General features: G+C 46.1%; 1 protein-coding gene across 1 annotated transcript; it reads right to left on the bottom strand.

Moving 5' to 3' along the window:
- Window positions 1-308: 308 nt before the first annotated feature.
- On the bottom strand, window positions 309-5537 carry LOC125758341 (E3 ubiquitin-protein ligase MARCHF2-like). The gene is made up of 2 exons (XM_049415403.1): window positions 5256-5537; window positions 309-569 (listed from the first exon to the last, which is right to left on the bottom strand). Exons 1-2 carry the CDS (start codon window positions 5535-5537, stop codon window positions 309-311), a joined length of 543 nt encoding a protein of 180 aa, XP_049271360.1.
- Between the last annotated feature and the right edge of the window lie 9068 nt (window positions 5538-14605).

Below are 14605 nucleotides of genomic sequence, written 5' to 3'. Positions count from 1 at the left end.
GCGCGCGCGCGCGATCGCACTGAAAGTACGCCACACGTTCGAAGAAAAAATACATGTGCTCAAGGTCAGGAGGCGCGCTTGACAGACCTTCTTCCCCCGTGCCCCCCCCCCCCCCCCTGCTTAGCTTCCAGCGCTTTCGTCGAGGCGAGAGAAGAGAGGAAGCAATTAATTACTGCGTGCGACTAATCTTTCTAACTCCGTTCGTACTGGACGGATTCTAAAAATTCTGCGGCGTTCGATTCGTGATGTAATAGGTTCATTTAGGGAAGCCATTCCATGGCTACTTGGAAAAGTGTTGCAGGGCCCCTTTAATGTGAAGATCTTCTAACGGTCGTGTTTCTTACGTACGTCCATCGTACAGACTCCAGCATAGTCCAGGTGGCGGTGAACAGGACGAGCACGGCGTAGACAAGCAGGTCGGCGGTCCAGCCTAGCGAGCCCAGAGATTCCATGACGATAATCCAGACGTGTACCAAGTAGGCCACTTCACCGGCGAACATCGCCCCGTTGACGGCAATCCACACCATGTCTTTCCGGTTGATGAAGCCACGGAAGAAATGTCGCAATGGCTGCAATATGTGTACAAGAATACTACTACTTTAGAGCGATATACCTTGCTCCATGATTGCGAAGAAAACTGCGCAAATTCTTTGCAGCAGATTTCACAGATGACTGGCATTTTATATTGATGCAACAAAATATGCAGTAGACCTACGAACGACCAATTTTCTTCAAAACCAATAATATCAGTTATGAAATACACTTCGTTTGAAATAGGCACAGTTTAAATCGGAACAGAATAGCAGAGCAGAGTACCGAGAACATCGTATGATTGCGCTCAGTTAGAACAAGTTATAACATTTATGTTCTCGCAGGGAAGCTGCACATGATTCGGTTCCCCATGTTTCGTCTCCATAAACAGAACAATCGACAGATAGCCGTTTCGCGAGCCGAAGCGAAAAATGCCTGTCTGCATTAATATTACTCATGCAAGACACACCACAATTGTGTTTTTTTTCAACAGAGAACGCGCAAGGCATGTCAAAACCACGTGACGGATATTAATGCGCGTTCGCACAAATTCAATGCACGCAGCGCTTGCCGCACATGCTTCCCGATAAAAATTACAGTTGCAGAAGCTGAAATTGCCTGGAAGCGGCAAGTGTAGAACACGAAGCCAGGAGTGACTTCGATGGCGTGCAGCCAACGACGCAGCAAGTGTGTCTTCTCGTGCCCTGGCTCGCAGGCCGCCCTGTGAGGAAACGCGCTGTAAAGCCCCTGAAACTTCGTAAAGTAGCGATATGCTTTAACGAAAGCGAGCCTCTTTTCTTTTCTCCCTCCTCTGCCCTCTCCGAGGCGGACACCACATCGCTATTGGCCAAATGGCGTCACGTGGGACCACGCGCAGGGTTTGTTTGTTTAAAGTCGCTCTCGATTGCCATCTATATGCTTCATATCTATTCGCGCGCTGGCGAAGAGCGCATGTATCGCGTGTAAACGTAGTTGCTGCTCGGTGCTCATTGCGTTGCGCCAAATTTCATTACAAGGGTGGCGTAGCTTTACAGCGCCATGGCTGGGCGCTGCGCTTTCATAGGCCGAAACAGATTTAGCGATGGCGAAAAGCTCCTCGCGAGACCGCGCTGCAGGCGCGACGAGCTATTAAGAAAGTCATGTGATGAACGCACCAAACAGGAATGGAGAAGTCGGGCCAGTATCTTCGATGCGAATTAAGTTATGAGTGTCTCAGTGTAATAGATTTCGAGTTTTGCGCAATTTCCTGTGCTCTATGACAACATAAACAGGGTAATTTTCGTTGAGCACGTCACTGTTTCTCTTGGACGCTCTAGCACAGCTTGTGTGGGATCTTTACTTTGTATCAACAGTCAGTGGCAGTAGCGAAAATTAAGGAGGAGGGGGGGTCAGAGGCTCCTGACCCACTTGTGTTCAAGCTGGGGCGACACGGAGCTCGCAAGTGGCTTCCCTTCAGATTTAAATTTGGGGCACGATATATGAATTGATTGATTGCGAAAAAGTTGGAGCCCTTCCAAAGAGCAGAAACGAAGTAAAAAAGTGACAGCTTCTTCTAGTTTTAAAAGGCACTGTAGAGCACGAGCTTTCTGGAGTGTTACGGGTTACTTCTCATGTGCTCCGAATGCTTGGTATGCTTGCATTTATTATTCAAATTACATAAAGGATTCCCGATCATCTACCATTATTTAACTATGTCGACGGTTTCTTCGCAGTCATTGACGATGATGTATGAGACCAATTACTGGATTATGGTTATGTTAATGTTAAAAAATCACCGGGAAACATAAAGATATGTTTATACGCAAGTTATCGTGGAAGGCTATTTCCAACAGGTATTCACGATGGGAAACGCATCTCGAGCTGAAGCTAAAGGTAAGCTGTACCATTGTGCGTAATAACAAGTTCTAACATTTTCACTTGATCGTTTAACTCGAGTGACATGCTCAATGAGTACTGACACGAATTTTTAATGTTAATTATAAATTGTCCAATACGACGTATTGAAAAGCGATCTACAACTTTGTAATTCGATTTCTTTTGCCCAGCTTCGTTGATTTAGAAATTAGGTAATTAATCTTTCTTAACTAAGCAATCAAGGAGAACAGAAAAAACAGCATGACTTTCTCTATGTGATATCAGCATTGTGCATTTGGTCGCGTCGTCATAAAGTGCGTTGGCATATTTGAAAACTCTGGCTAGAGTTAGGTGGGTCACCCGATATATGGGCGTATACATTAGGGTGAGGAGGGCAGCGCCATGGCCAGAGCTCACCCGAAGCACTTTATGATGTAAGGCAGGCCCTGACTTCAACATTATTCGTCGGGTTGGAGTAAATGTGGCGCTAGGAAGCAACGTGGCTGCATCTACGCTGAAGTCTTCCACGCCAGCCAATGTAATTCACGCAGTAGAAGTTAGAGCACTGCAGGGGCCTGAATTTTCGACCCGAGCTCGGCCCGGGCCCGCTTTATGAAGCCCGAGCCGGGCCAGGGCGTATATGACAGAACCCAGCCCGAGCCCGACCCGGGCCCGTCGTACCATGCCAGGGCCCAGCCAGGGCCCGGGCGCTCATTACTAATTTATGCAGGGCAGTTGTTGATGATGATTATTAATGATGCCTTGCGCTTTGTAGCGGGCGATCCGACGGAAAATCCGGTGTGTGCATGCATCGAAATGTTGTTTTGCCCGTGGTGGTAGCTCAGCGGTTAAGCCGTTTCGCTGTTAAGTCCTAGGATGCGGGGGCTATTCCCGCGGCCACGGCGGCCGCAGTTTGATGGGAGTTAAATGCAAGAACACCCGTGTACTTATCTTTAGGCGAACGTTAAAGAACTTCAAGTGGTCGAAATTATCCGATCCCCACTACGGCGTGCCTCGTAATCATATCGTGGTCTTGACACGTAATACCAAGGAATATAAATTAAACGTACCGTATGTGTCAATCTCAATTAAAGACCGAAGTCTTTATTGCCCCCGTGGGAACAACCGTGATCTGGCCCATTGTTAGTGCTGTTATTTTAAAGACGATAGTCTTTCTTGGGATACTTAAACGGAGAAATTTTGGTCTGTCTGTCTGTCTGTCTGTTTGTCGGCACGTCACTCGATTCAGCCACTCGGCCAAAGTTGAACCACTTGCCCAAGGGCCAGCCATCTTGAAAGGCTGACTAGGTTCATACTTGTGTAGATTGTCGATCAAAAAGCAAACATTACGCATATCTGAGGCGCAACATCACTAGGTAAGTATTCGGTGGTGTGTTCCTTTAATAGAAAATGCATACATAAGTAATTCTAAAGACCCTAGTTTCTTAAGCTGAGCTGAAAATGCGACTGCGCTGAAACTAGCCTTCCTCCGTGCCCTCTGCACCAGCTCATTGTTGTGTTTCGGTTTCGTTTCTGTATTGCACTGTACGAATGCAATGGGGCGCCGCTCTGGCATTCCTGTTTTACCCAGGCGACGTGTAAATAAAAGAGTGTGTGGGGAGTACTCGTTGAGTGCGGACGTTTCTTCTGCTTCAGCGCTTCGCGCCAAACCGCGTGTTCGGGCTGGCTGGCGTCCCCGCCGCTCGTGTTGGTCACCGCCGGTCTTAGCCTGCTGCTTCGCCGGGACTACCAGCCCACAGCACAGCACTCATGTTTCCCGATGTATTGCCAGATGGCGTCCATATCTCACGCAGTACCTCTTCTATCGTCTTTAGACGACATTTGCAGCGAAGCACGCAGATACGCGGCCAATTTTTTACGCTGATGCACATGTATTTACTTTGGTCGTACAATTTTGTCCTATCAGGTCATCTAGCGTACGAACATATATATATATACAGAGGTGAATTCATGAGCATACAGCATAAAATAAACGCACCAGTGTAGGTATCTTGTATCTATACTGGTGAAAAAAATAGAAATTCAACAGTTTTTCTATTTTCTTTGCTAAGCTTTACTAAAAGCCAGCTCTTTGAACGTGTCACTTCAGCTTGGCACAGAATGCCTTAGACCATGCAATGCAGAACGTTCGCGTATGCACGAAGGCCCGACTTAGGCCTTCTAATGAGTGGGCCCGAGTGCGGCCAGGCCCGCAGCCTCAAGCCCGGGCCCGACCCAGGACCGCGGCTTCAAGCCCGGGCCCGGCTCAGGCCCGCACTTTCAAGCCCGAGCCCAGCCCGGACACGCCGGGAAACGCTTCGGACGGCCCTCGAACGCCCGCGGGCCGGGCCGGGCTGGGCACGTGCAGTGCTCTAGTAGAAGTCATATTTCTTAACATCGAACAAATCTTCAAATGCTCTTGTAAGAAAAAGGCTTTACTTTCATGTTATTACCGCGTACTGTGAAAGATGAATCAGCCATCGCCTCTATTGGAATGTGTATACGTGACTTCTTCAGGGGGCGAAAGGTTTTGCCTGCTGATGAAAAAAGTATTTTGTTCATAATATATTGTGTCAAGTGCACGCAGTGTCCGCTAGGTGTCCTATTCTGTTCTTTATTACGCTAAAATATTCCTTACCATATTTAACGAACGAAGCGACTTTGCGCTCTGGCATCTCAGCAAGACCTCTTGATGCCTTGCGCACTGCTGCGGCCGAATATTTATGTACCTCCGACAGGACACCACTCGTGTTAGAGAGCACTAATGCACCTCAATTCGCTGTCGTGTCTTCTTGCAGTCTTTCCGTGAAGGTTTATGAGCACAATTCCACCTAGAATCAACACGCTTTATTCATATTGGCAACACTCACCGCTCCTTTACGGCGCGCCTTCATGCGTGTGCGACAGATTGTACACATGTCGCCCCACTCACGCAGGCAGCCCTCAATGCACTCCTTGTGCACGAAGGCTATTGTTCCCTTGCAGGCGCAGGGTTGAAGCAGGGGCCCGTTCTCTAGGTCAGCCTCGCCGTAGCAGATGCGGCACACTTGGTCAGCATGGTTCTCAAGTTTCTCAAGAGGCCCAGGTGCCACCGCTGCTTCTTCAGCCTTGTCTGCCTCAGTCCTCTTCGGTGACACACGATCCTCCGCCATGGCTCTGGTTTAACCACATTGGTAAAGACAGTGACCAAGAAGGATTAGGATGACTATAATTAGCACTAGATCTACAAAGACTGCATCGTGGCCTACCTCAAGAAAAATTCGCCAGGCAATCTCTGGCGCTCATTAAACACCTTATTGGCAAGAGATTTAATATAAAGTTTCAGTGGATACCATCCCACGTTGGCATTGAAGGCAATGAAAAGGCTGATGCCCTTGCATGCAAAGCGCGGACATCTGTTCCAAAAGTAAGAACTCCTAAAACTTACCAGAACAACAAAGATGCGATACGCAATCACTTCAAGGCGATCTACAAGTTTCCACACCAAGCATGTGTAATCACCGGACTTTTTCGTGAACAAGCGACGCTGTTGTACCGCATAAGATTCGGCTCCGCATACACCCCGGCTTGGTCATTCAAGACTGGGCGATACGCTTCCCCGTTTTGTGCCTTCTGCGGTGACATCGGGGACATTGAACATTTTATTTGGCTTTGCCCGCAGTTTGATGTGGAAAGAGCAGCGATGGTCCGCACCTTGCAAAAAGGTTGTCATAGGCACCGGACATTTGAAGACGTCATTTTTCCTGAAGGGCCCACGGCAACGAGGAGGAGCGTGCAACGAATTTTGTTGGTTTTCCTGCGAGACACTGGGCTGTTCGGCACTTGGTGACATACCCCTACAATTCAGGAGATGCTCAGGCGAAACAATTGCCGGCCATGCAGGCCAGGCTCACCCCACCTGCTGCAACATCACCACCACCACGACCATCTGATATGAAACAGTTAAAAGTAAAGGCAATATTCGTGCCAATCAACTTCACGAAAAAGAATCATCTCTAATGGGGTAAACATGGAATGGTGCAATAAGCCAATAGAAGAGAAGGGGGAGGTGTGCGGTCCGACCCCCTTAGGGCAGCGGAGCTGGTTAATGATATCTCCGGGGAGCCGCACTGGCGCCGTGGTGGTGTAGGGGAAGTTACGTCAAACATTGCCAGAGTTTCGGGCTCCCGCTACGCATAGTGTTTCCTACATTTACCTAGAGCGAACTCTGGCACTGCGATCGTTCAGCCGCCATGGGAATGATGGCTAGTGCACGGATTTGCCTAATCGTCGTACTTACCGCTTCGAACGCACTTATGGCTTTGTTTATTGCTGTGTTTTGGCGTTGGTTCCGGATAGAAGAATGGACCGTTGTGAACTTCGTGACCAGATTTGAATTGGTGAGCCTAAAAAGGATAAAGTGGCGAAGTCGAACTTCTGACTTTTGCTGAACTTGCCACAAAGCGGATGCAGGCAACGCGGAGCCAAACCGAGACGAACGGACGAAGTGTAGACAAATCCGTGTACTACTTATAATTCCCATGCTGGCTGAAGCGCCATGCATTGCAGCTCCCATCGACACTAGCGCCAGAGTTCAATCGAATGTATCTGTAGGAAGCTGTATTCCGCTACAGGCCAGTAGAACGTGTGAACCACCAAACCCGAATATGCGACAACAGCACCGCCTGCGAGAGGCACACAGCAGTCGCAATTCAGCTGACGACAATTTTGCAACGGCCGATTTGTACTGGGAATAAGAGCGCGAACGAGGAGAAAAAAAGACGATTACAGACGCTTGCGGGACTCTGTGTGTCTATGTGAGCTCGTCTGTTCTCCAGGCGATTGGGCTGCATGAGTTTTGCACAATCTCGACGAAGGTCAGTGCTTGCATCGCCTTCTTTTCCACTGAAATCCCGACAGCAAAGTAGCCTCGTGCGAGCACGGCCGGACGATGGACAGCGCACGCATGTTGTCTCTCCAGTGCGGCCGTGTCCTGCGGCAGCGCCAGCTGTGAGTTACGCTTGCACTCAAGGGACGTCGCCGCATCGTCTGCCGGATCGCGCTGAACGACGGGATTACACCACGCTCGACCGTCAACCTCCACGTTGGCGCGGTGGCGTGCACTCGTGCGGTGGCCGGCCCAGAGGGACGCACGGCACGGCACGAGTGCAGAAAAAACGCCCCCAGTGCCGCCATCCAGAGATGCCATAAGGTGGACGTTGAAACGTGTGAAGCGATTTTTGATTAGTGGCTATATGCCACAGAGATTAGGCAAGCCCCACTAGTCACGTCCGTCCATTAAAAAATAAAGAAGCTGTCTATAGCTGACTATGGCTGAAGCATTTTCAAAGCGGTAATCGTAAAGTGTAAGAAACAGCCCAAGTGGACTAAACCGCCCAAGAGAGGAGTTTCTACCGAACACCAATTTGTGGAAGACGTTTTGATGGGGGAACAGGAGGTTTTTTGCGATCCAGACAATGCCGATATTTAAAGCTGAATTCAAAGAATGTCTTTGGCATTGGATATTGAGCCATCGTATCAACATACACATATTTTTCTTTTCTACGTTCCTGGACCTCATTTGACTTTTCACTATTTCAGTTATCCTTTCGGACAGAAGCTACTGCTGGAGATCACGACTGCCTCGGCCAAGGAAGCCCTATATTCGCCCTATGATTCAAACGCAGCGCAAAAAGCAGAGTATAGGAACTAGAAAATGCATAACATAAAATCAGCATATTCAATGAGTCTTTAAAACCACTAAAAGAGCATCATTTCGACCATCGCTCCCTTCATGCATCGAATGCAGTTGATTTCAGTTTCTTTTAAATATACTTTGCGTTCCTACGCGTTCCTTAACAGCTCTGCGCAACACCTTCCTTAGGTCAACCTCAGACGACAATCAATGATGCACTAAAACTTCCTTCTCCGACGTTTATTGTTTCTAAAACAACAAAGAAAATCGTGTGGTGTGCTATTTGTTTGTTACATTACAAATGTGTAGTCAGTGCCTAGACGATGACAGAACAGAGTATCTACATTACAATAAAAAAAACTTAAGCATGCTGTGGTGGAATTTCTTAATGATACCCTGATAGCAATGTTGCAGCCCTGAATGAAGTTGTGCTGTACTTACATGTATCGCGAAACAAAACCGATTATAACGAAGTCATTTTTGATGTAACTTGCCTAATTTGTGCCGGCGAGCTGAACAGAAAATTTACTAGCTCTAGCATGCTGTTTCGATTATCGAGCTTACCATTTTCTTGGAATAATAGAGCAGTTTTTGTGATGTGAGATGTGCTGCTCTTGACAATCTTTTTAATAATGACAAAATAGGCGTTGCAATAAGAAATTGCTTCTCTCGACTTGTATTGTACACAGCAAATGGACATAGCTTCTGTGCCGATCTTCTACACACACACACACACACACACACACACACACACACACACACACACACACACACACACACACACACACACACACACACACACACCACACACACATATATATATATATATATATTATATATATATATATATATATATATATATATATATATATATATATATATTATATATAAGAAACTGTAGCAAGCGCTATTATGTTGTGCAGCCGCAATACAGAATGCATCCATTCGTACTCAATGCACGAGATAATCAGCTTTACATTATTGTGTCGCGTAATGTTGTTGCCGAAACGTTAGGCGCAAAGTATTGCTTTCTTGTACGTGTACGCGCTTTTTTTCTTTTACGTACCGTACCCACTCAATGTTTCCACTCACTATATATAGATGTGTGTGAGGCTTAGTTCTGAGGATTTTAAGTTATGTGTTTGTAAACCAATCTTGAACTCGAGAGTGGCAGGGCAGTTGCTATAAACGGTTAAAATTCACTCTGAGGCTCAAATATAAAAGCAACGGTAACCGTTTTCCATAAGGGCTACTCACTGCAACAACTTTAGCGAGGTTGATAGTTGTTCACGAAAGCTCAAATGTCATAAATTTTGGAAGTTAGTCGCCAATTACTCACACAAAATATTTATTACAGTCTTTGTGTCATCTGTGCAGTCAACTCTGTTACATCATCCACTAAAAGGCGATAGCGCAGTTATGTAAACACCACAAAATCTGTCTAAGCTGCACAACTGCAACTATGTTAGTCGTTATAATACATATCACTGATTGACGAAAATTATTTCTAGAAAGCACAACTAAAAGGGTAGCGAATTTGTTTAAATAGGTAATATATTCATCATCTTCTCTTGTTAAGATGCACAAGTAATGCTGTCCTGAGAACTGCATTACCTGTTATGGCGCGGTCTTAAGGCCGCAAAATTCGTTCTCGGCTTCTTTTTTTTCTTTACTCATGTCAATGCTCCCAAATTTCGAAAGAAGATTCTACGTTATAAATGAACGGTTTGCTCAGTGGCCTGAACTTAACATTTCGGTTGAGGGGAAACAAGTTTCCATCAAATGCCTAAGCGGTTGCTGCATTAAAGAGTTCTCTTTATAATAATATGAATGTGCAGCGCTGAGTTCACCGTCAGCTCTTGTGTCCCTTAAAGGGATACTGAACGAAATTTTTGCCTCCTAGGTTTTTAGCCTAAATGAAAGACTAAATGCTTAAACTGGTTGACACAACCGTGGTTTCAGGCAGAAATCAGCGGATATTATTGAATTTAATGCGTTTTTTAAACTGCCGCGCATAGCGGCCGCGCCGCGGACTGGAATGTTCTGGGGCGCTTTCGCTACGATGACGTCACGGCAGACGTCATGCTATAAAAGCTGTCTAAGCCAAGGGACCGGCACTTCGCCAGATCCATGTCACCAGGTTGTGGTCGCGCTTCCATGTTGAAGTTGGGAGCGGGTGCTCAAAGCTGGAGAGCGGCTTTCTGAGAGAACCTGCCGAATGTGTTCAGAGAGCTCGGCTATGACTAGCCAAATGTGACGCCATACCCATAGGAATTATGGGGTGGTTATTTTTGTGGGCACACTTGTAGTGTTGCTATGTCTGAAGTAATCGGCGGATGCGAATCACGCGAGCACTTTGACGCAAAAAACGAACGAGGTAAATGGACGTAACTTGATGGTTAGGCAAGCTAAAGACAGGAACAATAGAAAAAAAGGCGCATTCGACACAACACCGTGGTGTTTAGCGTTAAGTACGCCGTGTTCACAGCAAAAGCTGCTTTGAGATCACAAGAAAAGCCTATTTTGGTGGCGTAGTTGTCCGCCGCCGTCGGTGCCTGGAACGGCTATCGCACCAGATGAGAAATATCCAAAAAATGTCTAGGATCGAGCTTGATTTGAACCCAGGCACACTGCGTTGCAGGCCAGTGTTCTACCAGAGAACCACTTCGGTGCTCGAAACTTCGCAAAAAGACCCTATACCGGCGTCATGTCGGGCAAGGAATCACGGTAACAGATGTAATTTAGCGTGGTTGAAGAGTAAAATAACAACCAGGCGTCACAAAATACGAACTGCGTGACGAGTGGGTGGTTTAAAGCTTTCCGCGCATTGCAAAGGGCTCAGCCGTAATTCTTCATCGTCATTAGCCACAGCATCAACGAAGTAAACATATCCTTTGCATATGTTTAGCGGTGCCTCGCTTCTCCACAGAATGACGAATAATGACATAGTGGGTGCTTCCCTATTTCGCAAGAATTATGATGGCGTTGTTTTCAGAACATTGTTGATAGCGTTCACACGGTACACGTTCTTTCGACGCTGTTCTGTAGCGGTCGCGTGATTTTATGCGGGACGTTTGGTGTTGGCATACATTGTCATGAAAGGCTACACTCCCACCGACACCGTTTTCGCGGGAATAAGGAAAAACAGTCTGCCAAGATTCCACCATACTTTGGCCAACTTTTATGTGATACTAATAGGGTGACAACATTGCGGAATATTGCTTCTTCTGTCCTCCAAAACACAGAAAAAGAGGACAAAGCTCTCAGTGTGTGGATGAAGCAATAAATTCGCGAGAATTACTCAGGACTCGTGCTTCGCGATAATGCAGCAATGGAGTGAATCAATCTTTAAAATACAAACTGATTCACGAATGCTAGGAATGTGAAACAAGGTCACAACCGAGGATAGGGGGCGGTGCTTTGACGCTCGGGGAAGCCACTATATAAAGCTGTGGGTTCTCAAGGAAAGAGGAACGAATCAGTTGATCTATCTATCAACATACGCTAGAACAAACTTGCACTCTACATAAACAGATTATCGACTTCCGTTGAAGACAACACTTATTATTTACCATTCCTTGTTTGTACCCCATGCACGCTAGTGCTTTCTACGATGGTCTGACACAACCCAGAAAAGCATCCATAAGCTTACGAGACATGAAACCAAATTCCTAAAACTGTTGCTAAAAAAGAGCCCGCAGATTCGGTTAATTATATCCAAAAAACATATGTTAATAGGTCTCCTTATTATGTACAATTATTTATTATTTATTTATTATTTACAAAATTAATTACAATTACAATAACACTTGTAGGGTGATGAAAAAAGAACCTAAATGAAGGACAATAATTTCTTAATCAGCCTACGTAGAACCTTCTGACAATGAATATGATGCACGCCAGCACATTAATTTGATTCACACCTCGATCACAAACAAAGTGGAGTGACCAGGTGCTGTGCTATGTTATTCCTAAAATGTTGAATTATTTTATGAGCACCGGTATAAACATAAAAATATTACCTCAAGAGATGTTTTACGAATGTTATTGCGAAATGTACATCGGTTACTTATTGTTCGCGCAATTTACCAAATGCATCCATGTAACCTAATGCTACGCTTATACATTTATGGGCTCTTCTCACTTGTGATATTTGATGAATAAATATTGTGTCATGTTAACATTTCAGTTCTGTAGTAATTCTGATATCTTGCAATTTTAATGATGAGCATTAGTCATATTAGGGTATCTTATTCTTTGGATTTCTTAATTACGTGTCTCTGCTTTTGCAGCCCTAATTCAAGCTGTTTTATAGTGCAGCTTTTAATCCCGCCATTCGTCATGAACGACACATGAAAATAAAGGTTGAGTTCAATTCATTATGCGCACGAAAACTACTCAGGTCAACTTATAGTACGAGGCAGTCGGACAAAGAAGCAGTAGTTTACAGTGCTGAGGACGCAGGTTCGACTCCCAGCCACGCCGGCCGCATTTCGATGTGGGCGATGTGCACGTGAAGGAACTCCGCGTGGTCAAAATTTATCTAGGGTCGCTCACTACGGCGTGCCTCATAGTCATATCGTGGTTTTCGCGCGTAAAATCTCAGCCCTTATTATTATTGTGAATATTAATGTTATTATTATTATTATAAATTTCTAATTCCAAAGTGTAGCGAAAAATTTCAAAACAAGACAGGCATACCGCTTACCGGGCAGCAACGAGAGCTCAGTCACCACGATGACGCACGAAGAATCAACACTGAAAGACAAGCCTTCGTAGGACGGCGCTGGTCTCTGGGCTGAATGCAGCGTTGGCGGCTCTGCTTGTCGGTGCTTGCTTGCTGGAGTTTTTCACAAAACATTGAGGCGAGGACACATCGTGGCGCCCCCAACGCACAATCATTGCTGAGACGTACTAAGCTGTATTACTCCGCCAGCTTTCTATTTTATCGCTTTTTAACATAGGACAGCGTTGTGTCTTTCTATCGCTTCGTTTTTCGGAGCAACTTCTAAGATATTGATATCGCTTTTACACAGACAGTATACGAGACGCGAAACAACTGTTCCGGAAAGTTATCTTCCTTCTAGAGCCTTGAACAGCGCCGTAACTGCAGTTCTCTTCTGCTGCCGTCACCATTACGGAAGACATGGAGGCTGAGTCCACTGGTTTTGTGAAAGTTAATAATAATATAATTGTTGGCGTTTAACGTCCCAAAACCACGGTATGATTATGGGAGATGCCGTAGTGGAGCGCACCGAAAATTTTGACCACCTGGGGTTCCTTAACGCGCACCTAAATCGAAGTACACCCTCCTCTAGTATATTTGCCTCTACCGAAAATGCGGCCGCCGCGGCCGGGATTCGATCCCGCGACCTGCGGATGAGCAGTCGAGCACCTTAACCACTAGACCACCGTGGCGGGTGGTTTTGTGAATGTTCAGAAGCCGTGTTTTTTGCCCTAAAATGGGTCTTATAGCGTGTTTGGAGTAAAGAAACACACGTTTGATGTAGGAACGGCGTGCACTTTGCCACTTTATGCTTTACAGGTTTGCATTTGCAGACGGGCCGCCGTTGATGCGCGAAAAAGAAAAGCTATGTTCGCGAATATATGCTCCTGTTTAGGACACGCTTCCTTCGCACAGAATGGGGTAAACTGGGAGATGCCTTTTATCGATTCAGAGTACTAAGTACAGGCTCAGAAAGATGATAATGTAAGATGATGCACCTGAATGACTCTAGCTGCAAATGTTGTATTGCGGTAACACCATGAGAAAACTATTCTGCCAGTTCCACGCCGCGAAAGCCGTTGGGCAGTGAATCTGTAAGCACAAGAGCGTATGTTATTAGCCAGCGAAATCACGTGGTGTCGTAAATCATCCTCTACAGTTTAAATGCGCGCGCTTACACTTGATTGGACAAACCGAGATCACACGACCTGCGGGATCAGGAAATGGCGTTTCAGCGAAAGCTTCGTGTGACGTGTATATACCAAGATCACGTGACTTACCGGCTGAAACAATGACGTTTCAGCGAACGCCTTGCGTCACGTGACCTGCCACCGGCGCAGCCGGAATCTAGCTAAGTTTGCGCTACCTCTATCCACATGACCCTCTTACGCGCCCAGTTGGCTTGCCTTTGTCGATTACAGTTAATGTAAGTATCTCATTAATATAAATAATTGAAGTGCGAGTTCCTTCCCCGGTATTTTGGCCCGGCAGTAATCAACAGCATCTACATTTCGAGCATCCTCATCATCATTTCGTTTTATTCATGTTAATTTATTTCCCCCTGCGGACACGTCACCTTTGTGACGCCTACAACGACTACTACTACGACGACGACGTCACAGGGTGAACTAAGACAGCGTCGTTGTAAAAGCGAAATAACGGCGTGTCACGCTCCTGTAACACAAGAAGTCGAAAGCCTCGCTTCACTCATGAAGGCAATCAGCCGCAACAAGCAACTTAATATGTTTGACATTGACCCTCTGAATGTCTAATGCGAGCACTTTTGTGTTTGTCGTTTTCACAAATGTACTAAACTCTGC

This window comes from Rhipicephalus sanguineus, chromosome 4 (genome assembly GCF_013339695.2).
Source record: "Rhipicephalus sanguineus isolate Rsan-2018 chromosome 4, BIME_Rsan_1.4, whole genome shotgun sequence".
Lineage (NCBI taxonomy): Eukaryota > Metazoa > Arthropoda > Arachnida > Ixodida > Ixodidae > Rhipicephalus > Rhipicephalus sanguineus.
This window is presented reverse-complemented; position numbering and strand designations above follow the sequence as displayed.